The 16318-nt window shown below is 38.6% G+C and overlaps 1 protein-coding gene across 7 annotated transcripts; it reads left to right on the top strand.

The window, feature by feature from the left end:
- Positions 1–1325: 1325 nt before the first annotated feature.
- On the top strand, positions 1326–15973 carry TUBE1 (tubulin epsilon 1). Of its 7 annotated transcripts, none has more exons than XM_032101505.1 (12): positions 1326–1390; positions 1508–1581; positions 3375–3427; positions 4621–5623; positions 6194–6309; positions 7326–7447; positions 8746–8933; positions 9738–9913; positions 10698–10838; positions 12364–12504; positions 13384–13558; positions 14781–15973. In XM_032101505.1, exons 4-12 carry the CDS (start codon positions 5435–5437, stop codon positions 14937–14939), a joined length of 1407 nt encoding a protein of 468 aa, XP_031957396.1. In that variant the 5' UTR covers positions 1326–1390; positions 1508–1581; positions 3375–3427; positions 4621–5434; the 3' UTR covers positions 14940–15973. The 7 variants fall into 7 exon arrangements, with proteins under 7 accessions (XP_031957396.1, XP_031957398.1, XP_031957394.1 ...); XM_032101507.1 differs by having other exon boundaries at positions 1329–1390; positions 5566–5623; XM_032101503.1 differs by having other exon boundaries at positions 1339–1434; positions 5566–5623.
- The last annotated feature ends 345 nt before the right edge of the window (positions 15974–16318 follow it).

The raw sequence follows: 16318 nt of genomic DNA, 5'->3' as shown, positions 1-16318 counted from the left end.
TCTAATAGCACAGCCTACAAGTTTGGACCACTTCAAAAAACCACAGGGAACAAAATTAAGACTAGGTTACATCTAGTCTGTCTGGAGAGAAATGACTAAGTACTTTCCTGATTAATATTCATGTAGTTTTACACTGGTGATTAGTTTATAGAAAAGAAATGTTTGAGGCAGTATTACTCTATTCATGCCAAACATGCTTAAAACACTAAAGCCATTGGTCCTTCTCATACCTTTCATACATGACACGTGAGTAAAGCTTGGGCCGCTCAGTACTTTTTCTTAAGAGCAATATGAATTTCAATTAAGTTTTACAAAATTTGTCTGTGTATCTATTTCTTGTATACAATGCATTCTTATCTTGTATTGTACAATACTTTATTTGCTGCAACACATACATAATACTTCCAGGAAATTTTTTTTAAATAGTCATTTATTATAATTTTATTTTCCTGTAGACCTACAATTAATCTCTACAGGATACCAGGTCATGTCTAGGAGCAAATAAAGGCTTAAAATTTTTATTTACCATATTTTGTTTGTACACCAGCATTACAAATAATATATTTGGAAAAAGTGTATTTTGTTGGAACGTTTTAGCCATAAAACCTAATGGACTGGGTTGCATGGAAATGCTTTTTTCCTCCCACAGGAAGCAGAAATGCCATCTGTGTCACAAGACAGCTTTCTGCAAGCTTTGCATGTCCCACATTCTTTACTGTTTCAGTTCTGGACTTGGCAGTGCTGAATTAACAGTTGGACTTGATGGTCTTAAAGGTCTTTTCCAACATAAACGACTCGGTGCTTTTGCAGCTGAGCTGTGTTGCAGACCGGTCTCGCCATGCTGAGACAACAGCATCTCTACACTCTTCATTTTTTCACTGTGGACAATTATATGCACAAGAAACATGAAACCGAGCTTAATGTGCAAGCCTGGTGGAAGGCTACATTACAGCATTTCCAAATGGCCGTTTTTTCATTTAATTTTTAATTTGTATTTTCATACCGTTTCACACATTTCACACCATCTCTCTGAATTACGTTTTGGGGGAAAATAAAACGTTTCTTTATCGCACCGTTTTTAGCCATAAAGGATAATGAACTGTAGTGTATGGAAATACTTCTGTTCTCCCGTACAGAGACTTTATTTCAGGTCTTTGTCAAGCCTCCTGTAGCTGAGCCTGGGCCTGCGCTCCCCCTCCGGTTCCCGTCAGACTTACAGGGTCTGAAAACCTCACTACTCCCCCGTACTGCCCGCCCCCCCGCTCCCTAATGGCACGTTCCACTCTCGGCGGGCAGGCGGCGAGCGCCCCGCAGCTGAGTCAACCGTTGGGACGTTCCACCGCAGGAACTCAGGGGGCGCGGCTTCCGGGCGCCGACTTCGAAACAGGAGGTGCGCCTCCGGTTCTGCCATGACCCAGTCGGTGGTGGTACAGGGTAAGGGGGTCGTGACGCCCAGACCTCCCGCCGCCCCCTCCCCGTGCCTGAGCCGTGTTTCTCCCCTTTGCAGTGGGACAGTGCGGGAACCAGGTGGGATGCCGCTTCTGGGACCTGGCGCTGCGGGAACACGCCGCCGTCAACCAGGTAACGGCGCCGCTGCCCCGCCGGCCCGGGCCGAGCCGCCCTTCGCTGCCTTCCGCGCTCGTCGCTGTGACTGCAGAGCGCTGCGCTTGTTTAGTTCAACTAAGGGTGCTTCACTGTGAGCACAACCACCCCCAGGTCCTTGTGCTGTTTAACTAATCAGGAAAACAAATCGTAAGGTTAACTGTTAAGAGACCTTGTTAAATCACAGGGTAGGCAGTCACCAGCCGTGTGAAGTTCAACGGGGATTGCCGGATCCTGCATCTGGGATGGGACAACCCTGGATGTATGGACAGACTGGGGAATGAGAGGCTGGAAAGCAGTGCTGTGGAAAGGGACCTGGGGCTCCTGGTCAATGGCAAGTTGAACACGAGTCAGCAGTGCCCTGGCAGCCAGGAGGGCCAACAGTGTCCTGGGGGCATCAGGCACAGCATCGCCAGCCAGGCAAGGGAGGGGATTGTCCCGCTCTGCTCTGCACTGGGGTGGCCTCACCTCCAGTGCTGGGGGCAGTTTTGGGTGCCACAATGTAAAAAAAAACGTTAAGCTATTAGAGAACGTCCAAAGAAGGGCCACGAGGATAGTGAAGGGTCTTGAGGTGAAACCATATGAGGAGCAGCTGTGGTCACTTGGTCTGTTCAGCCTGAAGAAGAGAAGATGAGGGTCTCATTGCAGTCTGCAACTTCCTCATGAGCAGAAGAGGAGGGGCAGACACTGATCTCTTTCCTGTGGTCACCAGTGACAGGACCCGAGGGAATGGCATGAAGTTGTGTCAGGGAACATTTAAGTTACATATTAGAAAAGGGGTCTTCGCTCAGAAGGTGGTTGGGCACTGGCACAGACTCCCCAGCACCAAGCCTGTCAGAGCTCAGGAAGCATTTGGACAACACTCTCAGGCACATGGTGGGACTCTTGGGGTGTCCTTTGAAGGGCTAAGGGTTGGACTCTATGTTCCTTCTTGGTCCCTTCCAACTCGATATATTCTGTGATCCTGTGATCCCTAATTCTGGTCAGCTTTCTCCAGCATTTTCACCCCAAAAAGCTCAGGATATGTCCCTACAGCCAGGCATTAGCAGGTTGGAGGTAGTTAGCAACATGGGAGGGCTGTTCAGTGCTGGTACTTTGCCACTGGCAGTAAAACAAAAGAGGACACCCCCAAAGCCCACCATTGTTTTCCACATTAGCTCATGCCATGAGTTGCTGTAAAGTTTTACTGATCAAAATAGCAACATAAGGAGGGCACAGGATTGTGCTGAGTACCCTGAACAAAACCACTTTTCTTGCTGTGACTATAAAGCACTTAAATTATTTAAATTTGACAGGTCTCTTTACCTATATGTTGGGGTAAGTAATTTCCATGCTATCCCTTGGCAGGGAGTTCAAGAATCAGTGTGCTGTCCTTTTCACAGAAATCCATGGGCATTGGTGTCACAGACATGGAGCCCGTGATGAACTCAGAGTTGTATCAGTGATGAACTGAGTCAGCTAAAGAGCAGATCTTCAATTTAATAATTGCCTTGGGATCTTCAGTAAACTACTACAGTTGCTTAATCTTGTGCTGAAAAATTAATTTCCTAGTTACATTCTCTTCTCAGTTTTTAATAACAAGCTGATGTTTCAATGAAATGTTCTTTTTAGAGCTGACTAGAACTAGCTGGATTCAACAGAGATGTTCACTCGGTTTCAAGTGGTGAGGTTTGACAGGTGTCCTTCAGAGATCCCTTCCAACTTATATTATTCCATGGAAAATCACTGAGAATTTTTGACATTACGCATAATTTTGTGCTGTTTCCTTTTAGAAAGGAATTTATGATGAAGCCTTAAGCAGTTTCTTTAGGAACGTAGATACAAGGTAAGTTTTTATCAAGCGGCTCATGAGTTTAACCTGGTAGATCAGCACTTGTAGTATCTTCTTTTAATCTAAGTTACAGTTTTCTTTGTTTCGTGTCATTTAGCTTGTGCTAGTAAAAGATCTTGCTTTTTTGTATTCTCCTCAAAACCTTATCTTTGCATTTCCATTTTATTTATACATACTTCAGTGGTTAAATGCATTGAAAGTGTGTGTGTTTGTTTTCCTTTCCTTTTGTACCTTCAGTGGTTAAATGCATTGAAAGTGTGTGTGTTTTCCTTTCCTTTTGTACCAAACGTGGACAGTCAGGATCTGATAGCTTTTGCCATTACAAATCACAATCAGATTGTGTGCCCTCTCAATACCAACCGAGCAGCATTTCTTGAAGAGTTATAAGAGGAATTGTATATAAGATAGATAAAACTGACAGTTTTTAAATCTTATTTATCTATTTTGTTACCCAGAGTAGTGTCTATAATTGTTTTTTGTAAGTTAACCAATTCATACCTTAAAACCATTCAGTCATCTCTTATCTATCCAGTTAAAAAAATCCTTGCAGTTTGCAAGAAGAAAATGTGTACTTGAAATAGCCTGTTGCTTTTTAATTGATAAAAGAACATTTGACCAGCCTCTATTTCCTTCCATTATATGAAAAGGTTGCAGTACAGCATGTGATTTTAACTAGAACAGCAGTGAAATCCAAATTGCTTTTTCTCAAATTTTACCTCTTTGAAAGAACATTGCAAATGTATTGAGGTTTATTATTGTCATTCCTTGTGAGTATTTCCTTGAATATTTTTTTCTTTTTTTTTAAACCATAAAAAATGTCTGTTTCTGCCAAATGAAACCACCAAATTTGTAATTGATGTGTTGGCTGCAGTAGAAACATTTGTTTTCTCACTGAGCAACCTGGTCTAGTGAAAGGTGTCCCTGCCCAAGGCAGAGGGGTTGGCACTGGATGATCTTTAAGGTCCCTTCCAACCCAAGCCATCCCATGGTTCTAGGAATGTGAGGATGTTTTTCAGCAATTGAATCCAAGTGATTGAAGGTATGGTCTGGCATAAAAGACCACAAAGGCAATAGTAAGAAAAAGAAATGTTGTTTAGGGGTTGGTTTTATTTCTTCTTTGAATTTTGTTAGTCCCTGAAGATAAATTCTCTAGGTGGATTTACTGGTGCTATAATGTACTCCTATAGGTGTTGTGTAGGCTAGAGGAATCACATGAATATTGGAGGCTGCTGTGAGCTGCTCACCTAATGAGAAGTGTCTGGAGACCATCTTTGAGTGAGAAGGTGGAAAATCCTTGTGGAATCCAGTGCAGCCCTGTACTCTCTTCCCCTTGTTCCTGATGGGACTCAGTAGGTTCAGAACACTGGTTGGTGCTGTAGTGAATTTTAGCCGGTGTTTTGTGAATATAATGGTGGTTGAATGTAGAATGGTCAAGGACATACTTTAAATTTAGGCTTGGCCAGCTCCCAGATTAGGTAAATAATGGAAAAGATCTGTCTTCCAGTACCCCTGCCTTTTTTCCCCGTGTTGAATATAGTTTGGCCAGACCATAGTATCTCATCCTTTGAGTGGGAAAAAATGTGATTGTGACATAATGTATAGTCTGCTATGTTGGCTCAGTACAACCAGTCCTGGGAAAGAAGGAAGATTTAGTGATGCCAACCCAGCAGGATTTCTGAGCTGGTTAATCATAATAAGCAGAATAAGTCAGTTACAGAGCTTTCACACCTCGAGCACAACCTCGAGTACTACCCCCACTGAAAAGCTCGTGGGGAGCTCTTTCCCATTGTATGATGTGGGTACACATATCACGTGCTGATAAAAGATAATCCTTTCCCGTTTTGACAATGCTTGTAGAATTCCTACAAAGCTGAGGCTGTATCTGGGAGTAAACTTTTAATGCTTATCTTTTCAGCTTCCTGAAGTAATGTTTAGGATATTTCTGATTGAGATTGTATTCTGTAGTTGTATTCCTTTTGGGAATTATGAAGTCTTAGCAGCATGTTCACAGTGTTTGTTTGCATTGTCATAGTCCTCCAAACACAAAATATAAAAGATAAAATTTTATTCCAGTATGTATTTTATGTTACAAATCTGATCTCAGATTTTTTCTGTAACTGGTTTTTTTTCAGAAGTGGTGGTAATGGTCCTGATATTTACAAAGGAAAAATCTGCTCTTTAAAAGCACGAGTAAGGCAATCTATAAAGGTCACTCTTTTTACATTGAATATTTATGTCCAAATGTGTGGGAATTTTCATGAAGTCCTTAAAATTGCATACAGGTTTAAATACGGCTTTGAATAGTGAAATTTCTAATAATAACTTTTAGTAATGCAGTAATACAGTTTGCTGCCAGTCTTGTTGAATAATTTAAATTGGAATGTTAATAAAATTATTGCAGATATTATTAACTAAGGATTGGGTTTCTTTGAGCCACTTTACATGATTAAGAAAAAAGGAAACTTGAAACATAAAAATGTTTTAATTTCTTTATTCCTAAGTAGTGGGGCAAAATGGTATAAAATTTTAACTAAATTTCACCATCTGAAATGCGGTCCTATTGAACAACTTCTAGCAAATCAGCTAAGAAGAATCTACTTGGTCTCCGAGTTAACAACTGGGGAGGGGGAAAAAGGCTTCTCTGGAGCAGAGTAGAAACAGAATTCCTTTTATATTGTAAATAATTTTATATTTCTTTGTGTGATTATTTCAAGGGTGGTTTGCTTACTGACTGAATTTTAATTCTTTCCATTCTCAAAGGCGCTGTTGATTGACATGGAGGAGGGTGTGGTAAATGAAATTCTTCAGGGACCATTGAGGGATGTGTTTGATAGCAAGCAGCTTATCACAGATGTTTCTGGTTCAGGAAACAACTGGTGAGAACCTCTTTAGAACTCATTTCTTAGCAGCTAATTAGATGGCATTTGAAAGGGGAAATGATAACCGTAGCTTTTTGTGTCGTTCTGCACCTGGAGAGCTGCAGCATTTTACCAGCAAACTTGGAGTCACTGTTGCCTGGAGGAGGGCTTTGAAAAGGCTCTTACAGAAGAATAATTCTGCTGATATATCATTTTGTCTTTTTTTCTCTCTCTCTTTTTTGATTTTCTTTACAAAAGAACATGCTTTTTTATTTTTGTTTCTTTGGCATTCAGCTGCTTTCATTGCTTAGTCGAAGCCATAATCTAGTTTGAGACTGTGCAGCTACTTTGGAAATGAGATATACGAACAAATGCACTTCTGATTTCTAAGCACCACAGAGTCTGGCTTTGTGCATATAAACTACATTACCAAAAGAGAAATTCAAAAAAAGATTGATTAACATAATGAATTCCAAATTTTCACGGAGACCTTAATGTGCTCTAATAATATTCAGTGCACTACAGACTGGAAAGCAAATCACCAGCGAATGTACCAAAAGAGAGTGCAATATGGGGAATAAAACATTCTGTAACTTTACCATCTAGCAGACAAGTGTGTTGGAAATGAGCTGTTTGGGGGTTTTTTGTTACTGTAGCAACTGACTTGCATAGTACTCAAAAGATGATCTTTCACATCACTTATCACATAGGGATATCTTTATTGTTAAGGGCTACATAGCTTCCATTTCATTACTACAATTAGATCATCCAGTATGGTAGTTTATTTCCTTTTCAGTACAGAATAATAAGTGCACACTCCAAAGCTGTGAACTTAGAGCTGTTTGCATCCTCAAAGTTAAAACCATGTCCTGACTGCATATGCTCATTTGTAGTCACAGCTTAGAAACTCACAGATGGGGTGTTGCACCCAGCTTTGGACTCTGAACTCTAAAATATCACATAGAAGGAGTTAAAATAAAAAATTGAAAGTTTGATTGTTGGGGAGTTTTTTAAAGTACTTTTCATGTCCTCAGGGCTGTAGGTCATAAGATCTATGGCTGTCAGTACCGGGAAAACATAGTGGAAAAGCTGAGGAAGACCGCTGAACATTGTGACTGTCTACAGTGTTTCTTTATAATTCATTCCATGGGAGGTGGTAAGTAATCTTTTTATGGAGAGTATGATGGCAGTAGCCACAGATGGAAAAAAAAAAAACTTGAAAAGAAAATCAGTATAATAATCTACATCATTCAGAATGTAGATTAAAAAAATTAACATAGTCCAATTAACTGGACCTGTAATTATTTATCACTTGTTTTGTTAGAGCACTGAGGAACTCTAGTGTGCTATCCAGAACAAAAATGCAGCTAAAATTCTAAAGATGAGGCAATGAGTAGATCAAGACAGGTACCAAAGACAAACACTGAGGTATTACTGATCAGAAGAAGGGTCAGTGACCTCTGAACACTGACTACATTGTTATAATCAAGTTGGTTTTAATTGTGAGGAAGGAGTTTTCCAAAAGGCTTTAAAGGAGACTTCTAATGTTGCTTAACTTTAGAAAAGCTTTGTTTTTCTGTTTTCCTTCTACATTATTCTATTGAATCCAATCTAGTTACTTTGTTAATAAGCCAAAAAGAAGAATCCTATACAGTGACAATTTTGTCATTATTGCATGCCACTAAGCCTTCCTACCCCAGAAACCTACGTGAGACTAGCACATATTATAACTGGTTATGATATGGTAAAAGACACAGAAGATAGCTCTAAATATGAAGCAAAAATTTTGTCAAGGGCCTTTTTTGTGGCCATTTGCTTAATTTCAGAGACCCTGCAGATGCTGCTTCTGTTATTGTGAAAACTGGTGTCTTGTTCACAGATTAAATTGTCTGCCACTGAGAATGTAGCTGAATGTTCAGAAAAAGATGACAGTTCAGTTCTCAGAGCTGCGTGCTTAGTGTTAATGAGGAAAAAGCCTCATTAACAGATGTTAACACTAAAGTGCTGGGGGGAAGGGGCAGTTCTGTTTTACTGAAGAATGAGAAAACTTCATAAAGAAACCCTAAAAGAAAAATATGTATTGTTGGGGCAGTTCAATGCTTTTAAGCAAATGTGTTTCATAATTCAAATAAAAGAATTGAAAAAAAGAAGTAGAAATACTAGGTCAGAAAAATGTTTGTTACATAATAGGACTTTATGGTTTGCAGAAATTTTTGAGAATGTATACTTCATCCTGACTGACATGCTGTGGGAAATAATTTTATTACTTAATTATTTTCCTGTCTGGGAAAAACCTTTCTACCTTAATTACATTTGAATAGCCTCTACTGAAGCCAAATGCTTCAGAAAATATTCATTAACATACATAATTGAAAAGTTGTATGTCTCCTACATGAGTCTTAGAGCCTAAGATAACATGGGGTCCTCTCTCATTTTGTCTTCATTCATAATTAGGGACAGGGTCTGGTCTTGGAACTTTTGTACTAAATTTGCTTGAGGAGGAATTCCCAGAAGTATATAGATTTGTTACTTCAGTTTATCCCTCTGGTGAAGATGATGTTATTACTTCTCCGTATAACAGTGTTCTGGCTATGAAGGAGCTTAATGAACATGCAGACTGCGTACTGCCAATAGAGAATGAAGTAAGAAATAATATTCTATTTCTGTAATTTTTTTTTATTAGACAGTGGAAGTGTCTCTTCCTTTTCTGTACTGATTTGAGTACCAAGTCTCCAAATGCATAATTTAATTTTTTTAAGTAATAATTGAACTTCTAAGTCACTTGCAAGCTTTTGAAATGAACATGGGTATCACTGAAAAGTTGTTCTGCTCCTTCAAAGTAAGGAAAGTGACTTTTTTCATGTCCGTTTCAAGGTAAATGGTGAAAAGCTTCTACTTACTGAGACAGAGTGTCTTCTTTTAGCAATCAATCTGTGCATAGTATTAGGGTCCTGCAAGGGAAATGACTAGCCTCTCCAGATTCCAACAAACTTAACTGTGCTGATTAGTGATATGGGAATCATAGGTATACCTGACCTTGCAAAATGCTAGATAGATTTGAATCTAGCTTCAGTGACTGGCTGTTTGCTTATGAAAAAAGCAAGAGAAAGTGAAATATAGTTAGAGACTATTTTTTGTTTCACAGGTGTTATCTTCTAAAACTGCATTTTAAATTTTCATAAGGATTTTGAATAGTTGAATAAAATTCAAACTTTTGAGTCAAGCTGTGTACATATTTGTGATATGTAAGGCGCAGACTTTTAGAAACACTTCAGTCAACTGGAATTGCTCAAAAGTTGGACTTAGATGTAGCAAAGGCATAATCTTTGAACTAACAGTATAATGTCTGAGCGTTCAAGATTATTAGAAATGAAAAATTGGGGTGCTGAATTTAAAAGTTCCTTACTCAAGACTACTTTTGTGCTTTTTTTCCCCCTCTGTCAAAGTCTCTGTTTGAGATAGTTAATAAAATTCATCAGATGATCAATTCTGGGAAGTTAGGATCAACTGTGAAGCAAAACAGCTTGGTAACATCAAGTGCAGGCAGAGCAAAAACACTACAAGAGAAACCATTTGATGCGATGAATAACATCATAGCCAATTTGCTGCTGAACATGACAAGGTAAAGGTTACTCCTCTGTAACAAAGTAGGATTGTGGGAGGTGGTGTGTGCTGTAAGTATGCAGGCCTGCATGAACTTGAGTAATACTAATTGGTTTTCATTCGATATGAGTCTTCTCTTTTTAAGAATTGGTTACTAAATGCTAAAGTATTTGGAAGTATTCAGATTGTAGTGGTGTTGCTTTAGCTGTGACAGTCTTATAACTGAAGTAAGTTTATAGGTAGAAGGATACTGTCTTCCACTAGTGGTTAATGGAACCCACAGAGGTTTCCCCTTCTAGGCCAGTTGTATTATTTTATAAATATTGTCAGATAATTTTTGCTCCTAAACTGTCTATTGCTGCAAGAAATATACTTCTGGAGTATTGGCCTGTTTTTCTTTTAAACAGCTTGTCAGGAATGCTAAGTCACGTGTTTTATTATAGCCTGTTTAGTAAAAGTGGCAATAATTAACTGGTATTAACCAGCTGGTATTAATTGACCAGTATTAACTAGTATTAATCATTATTAATACTGAAAATCAGTACTAAAGACTACAATTGGGAAACAAGGAATCATTCTTGGTAATTTACTGTTCTTTAATGGAAAGTATAAATAAATAAGACATAGCACTGTTACTGCCAGATGTGAAAGTTTTGTAATTATACTTGAACACTTGCTTGAATGGTGTGCTGTTTTACAGTTTTATTGTACAGAACAGCTGAAAATTATTTCATGGAAGTTTACCTTATAGAAGTGATTTACTTAGTTTGTAGCAGTTTCGTAACAGTTTGTTCATTTTTCAGCTCTGCTAGATTTGAAGGTTCCCTAAACATGGATCTTAATGAAATCAGCATGAATTTGGTTCCATTTCCTCGACTTCATTATTTGGTTTCAAGTTTGACTCCTCTGTATACACTAACAGATGTTAATGTTCCTTCTAGAAGGTAAGAAAAAATATTATTGGAGTTTCAGATTTAAAGCTTAATTTCTGATTCTTCCATAGTTTTCATTTAAAAATTCCATTCTGTAGCAAAACTAAGGGTGGAAGTTCTAAAACTTGTACATCTGCCACATTTTCAAGTTCATCCTGCTGATTTGTGGAACATCTGTCTTCCCTTTCCTCTGTAATGATTGAGCCAGTAAACTTGACATCCTTTTAATCTCTGCTGGAAGTGTTTCTGTTGGAAAAATGTAATACTTAGAACCCACACCACAAATTCTTTTGAATAACAGCTTGCACTTGACTGACAAAATACTCTAAAGACAAACAAGGAATTAACTAGACTCTTTGTGGACATAACAGCATCTTACTTCAGTCTGGAGATGCAGTGAGTGCAGTGAGCCTATTTAACATCTTATTGTAATGATAAGCTGACATGTCAAATTTTGTGAGATATTTATCGCTCTGACATGGCAGAAAAATAACCTGTTAAAATAGATTTTACTGGGTTTGGTGGATTATATTCAGTCAGCAAGAGGCCCAAATAGCAGCAGAGGCAGCTAAGGATTAGTGATGGAAGTATGCCCAGTGGAGAAGAGGGCAGGCCCACCCTTATTTTGCAATAGCAAGTTGTGACAGTCAGGTCTGTTGAAAATATACCTTGAAGAGACAGTACCGGGCTGGGGCGAAGGTAGCAGACTACAAGGAGATGGTCAGTCAAAGATGTTTCAGGATGAAGTGGGAACAGCAATATTTTTGTCTCCTGTATTATTTTTTTTGTAATAGGCAAATTGTGGCAGAGGTGATACAAAGAAAAAGAAATAGAGATTATAAATGTAGAGCATTTGGGACAAATGGAAAGAATAGCTTAGATGTTGTGGGTCCACAAAACACCATCTTTGGTATCCCATAGTACAGTAAAACTTGATTAAGGAAATGAAGAGAGAAAGAATATGATCTGAAGTGTCATCTTTTAAAGCAGTCATGTGTGATAAAATTAGAATAAGTAGACTAGACAAGTATGTACAGCCTGTCTTTTCCCAAATCATTAATCAAAATTAATACAGTTCTGTGACTCATTGATCCTTTTAAATAATGAAGTGTAACAGGCAAATAGTTAGTTCTGTAAGGATCAGCAGCACTTTGATACTCCTTGTCAGATCCTTCCCAGTGAGATTGGCCACTCAAATTGCCACATAACCAGAACCCCAAGTAGTTAAATCCTTTTACGTAATTTTAAGATGTTGTAACCATTGGCCCCAAATTGTCTTTATAAAGGCAACTTCTCTGACTCAGCAGTGGCTTGTAACTTGAGGGTGAGGAAAAAATTGATCCAGTATGTTTTTAAAAACTTCTAATGCCAACGTATGTACATATAAAGGTTTGAATCTTTCCTATCATTTATGGTCCTGGGTTAAATGTACTTTTATCCAGAATTTTATGAACTTTTAAACCCTGAAGATGGGCATTCTGAAGAACTTCTGTATCCTACTTCAGTAAGAGGAGATAACTGTTTTCTTTTCACCCAGGTTGGATCAGATGTTCTCAGATGCATTTAGCAGAGATCATCAACTAATTCAAGCAGATCCAAAGCACAGCCTCTACCTCGCCTGTGCACTTCTTGTTCGAGGAAATGTGCAGGTTTCAGACCTTCGCAGAAATATTGAAAGGTTTGTAATACCACACAGAGTAGTCATGGGATTTGTACTGAAACTGATGGCAGTTGTCCGGAGCATTCCAACTTTTCATTTGAGCAGTTTCAGTACCAAATCAGTTTACTCTGACCTCCTTTTCTTAATTTTAGAAGGGAAGAAAACATAATAAACTTATGTAATGAGTGAAAATAAGTCATATTATGCCTGGACTTCCAAATAAAGAGAGGTGCTACTCCTCTCTTTCTCCAAATTGCAAACGAAAGCAAAGTCCAGCCTTCCAGGGGTCTGTCAACAGCAAAGGATGTTGGAATCATAAGTTCTGTAGTAGAAGTTTGTTTTTGCTGAACAGAAGGCCCCTCTCTTTCATGGTTACTTTCATGGAGGTAGGAAATCATCCTTATTTTAACAATTTTGCGTTGTTAGCACCCATTTTCTACCTTTCACACTATTGAGCTACATAGATGTAACAGGAAAGGCAGGCAAAATGGAATTTATAGGCATACAAGGGTACATGGGGAAAATTTCTGAGAATCTAAAGTATTTTACTTATTTCAAAACTACAGGTAGACTGATTGTCCCCACCCAGTCTGCCCCTTTACTAAATCTCAGAGTGCTCACAGTCCCTTTTATAGAAACAGGTACTTGTAACTTCGCTTTTCAAATCCTGATATATTAAGTTAACAAAACAAAATTGATGTTTGCAATTTAAATTTAAAATAGAGACACAATGGTTTAGTCTGAATTCTAAAATGTCTTATTTATAGTGATAGTTACAACTGTCCTCTTTATTCCTGGGTGCTTGAATGTTAACCTTTTTGGGCTGTTAGCTGAGAAAAGAAACTTAGCCCTTTGTGTTCTTTATATTCCTTAGATAACTAAATTTTTGTATCACAGGTTGAAGCCTTCTCTGCACTTTGTCTCCTGGAATCAAGAAGGCTGGAAAACTGGTTTGTGTTCAGTACCTCCTGTGGGTCATTCCCATTCCCTTCTGGCTTTAGCAAACAACACCTGTGTAAAACCAACTTTCATTGAACTCAAAGACAGATTTATGAAGCTCTACAAGAAAAAGGTGCAACTCTTATCATTAGTCCATTCGTAGTCACTAATCATTAGCATCTTGCATAATTGGAATGCAAATCGTAGTGTCACGAAGGGACTGCTTATAATTAACAGCCCAAGGGTTTTATCTGTGTCACCACTCAAGGAATCACTCCAACAGTTGCCGCTTAAAAAGCTTAAACCCCTTATTAATTTGTACCTATCTGGCAACATCACAGAATCGTGGAATGGTTTGGGTTAGAAGGAACCTTGATCATCTGGTTCCAACCCCTCTGCCTTAGACAGGGACACCTTCCACTAGACCTGGTGGCTCAAAGCCCCATCCAACCTGGCCTTCCAGGAATGGAGCATCCACAATTTCTCTGGGCAACCTGTTCCAGTGCACAGTAAAGAATTTCTTCCTAATATCTAATCTAAACCTTGGTGTCCGCCAAGCTTTCTCCCACTTTCCTTCCTCAGTAGGACAGGAGAAAAGTACAGTGAAAAACTTGTGGGTCAAGATAAAGACAGGAAGATCACCCACCAGTTATTGTCATGGGCTAAACAGACTTGGCTTAGGGAAAATTAATTTAATTTATTGCCAATAATAAATAGGCAATAGGAGTAGGACAGCAAGAAACAAAACAAAAACTGAAAATACCTTCACCTCCACTCTACTGTCTTCTTCCCAGCCTCAGAATTCCACTTCTGTTCCTTCTTTGCTGATCTTAGTGTCTGCAGGGCTGTTTCTGTCATGCTTTCCTAAATCTGCTCTCTCACAGCTGTTGTGCAGCATTTTTACCCCTTGATAAATAAGTTGTCACAGAGGCATTACCAGCATCACTAATGGGCTCGGCTGTGGCCAGTGGCAGGTCCATATTGGAGCTGGCTGGGATGGTTCTGTTCAGCATGGGGGCAGCTCCTGTTATCTTCTCACAAAAGCCACCCCTGCAGCCCTGTGCTCCCCCTGCCACCAAAACCCTGCCATGTAAACCCAATATGCAGCTGGTCAGGTGTACCCGAGAAGACAATATGAAAAGATGGGTATTTAAGAAGTCAGTAATATCTACTGTGATTCACTAGGGGATTGTTACCAAAGTTGCCAAGTGTTTAAACAAGGGATGTCATGATAGAAGTCTCTAAGCCTCCTTTCGACAGTGCTTGCATTCCCCCCTTCACTGCAGGCTAAATGGTACTGAGCCAAAGCAATTGAATACCAGGAAAAGGATAACACATTTTTTTTATTCTCTTAGGCTCACCTTCACCATTATCTGCAAATAGATGGGATGGAGCAAAGCTGTTTTTCAGAAGCTATATCCTCTTTGTCTGACCTAATAGAAGAGTATGATGAACTGGATGCTACAAAAGGTGGGCCTAGAATAGATCCTTCAAGACTGAAGATAGCTGTTTAGAGAAGGGAAAACTGATTGAAAAAAAAGAAAAGAAGAAAAAAGCACTTTCCCTAATCATCCAGCTACTTCAGTTAACCAGAATGACTTGTAGCATGCCTGGCTATTGTAATTCCAAAGTGGGACCAGGACAACAGCTTCCTTACCTCAAAAGTTGTCATTAAATGGTGATCCATGCCTGTAAGAAAGATTTGAAGGCACCTAATTGTGGCTGGTATCAGTAAGGACAGTAATCCTACCTGTGGAGTAAATTCACACACCATAGGCTGTGAAGAAAAGGAGGAGAGGTTGTAGCAGCCAAAAATGTAATTCTTTTCTCAGACTTTCAGCTTATGGTAAACTAAAGGTAGGTCTTGCTTCAAAGAGAGATCACTGTTGCTAGATTTAGTTTTTAACAAGCAACTACGAAGAGAAGAAAAGCCCATGTAAGTCTTTTCAAAGATGAAAGCAAGTCTCTAATGAAACTGGTTTCTTACACTTTGCAACAGACATTTCAGAATGCTCTAAGCTATGTTCCTTGCTTCAGTATTTTTGCTTCTGTGTTGTACTTAGCTATATTAAAGCATTCTCAGTTTATACCAAAACTGGAAATAACAGAAAATTCCAAAAAATAAATTTTGTTTCAAGTATTATACTTGGAATATTAATTAATATTTTAATGATTCATATTAATGAATGCTGAGTTGCACTTGATAATGAGATAATACAGAATACCTCTGAGCAAAACATGCACTTATGAGGAAGTTATAATGACCATTTGGAGAAAAACGCTTATAGCCTTGAAAGAATGCAAGTAAAATAGATGTTTTAATATTTATAATTATCAGGGTAAGCAGCTTTTTATATTGCAGTAAGAACTTCTACAAATTAGAATGTACAGCTCTTTCCAGTTGCTTGCCAGTGAACTGTTATAGATCAGAATGGATTGACACAATGATTACTTGAAATTTTAAGTCCTTCTAGCAGAGTTGGAGTGGATATGTAAGTAAGCATAATTTTGAATGTATAATATTCAATAAAGTATTGCGATAACATTTGTTGAGAGCATTTTTTAAGAAAATGTTTTAAAAATAGCAATTTTCTTAAAATCTTGCATCTATTATCTGCAGTTGCCCACTTTTTTGTTCCTTTACACATGCAGTGTTTATATGCACAACACTAGAGAAAGACCATCTGTTGCAAAAAGCAGTCTGGGTTTAAAGTTGATGACTTCTGTTTCAAAACAGCATTGATGTGTTTTACTAGTGCAGATGTATAGTGGAAAAGGTTAATTTAAGAATGAAGAATGATAGATGAAGTATTACAAGGGCAATTTTTTTCCCTAACAGGTTAGAGCATTTGTGGGCAAAAACTTGTTACAGTGGGGTATGAAGCTGTCTTGC

The sequence above is a fragment of the Corvus moneduloides genome, chromosome 3, assembly GCF_009650955.1.
Source record: "Corvus moneduloides isolate bCorMon1 chromosome 3, bCorMon1.pri, whole genome shotgun sequence".
NCBI lineage: Eukaryota > Metazoa > Chordata > Aves > Passeriformes > Corvidae > Corvus > Corvus moneduloides.
The sequence above is the reverse complement of the archived record's forward strand: the minus strand, read 5'-3'. Positions and strand labels throughout refer to the sequence as shown.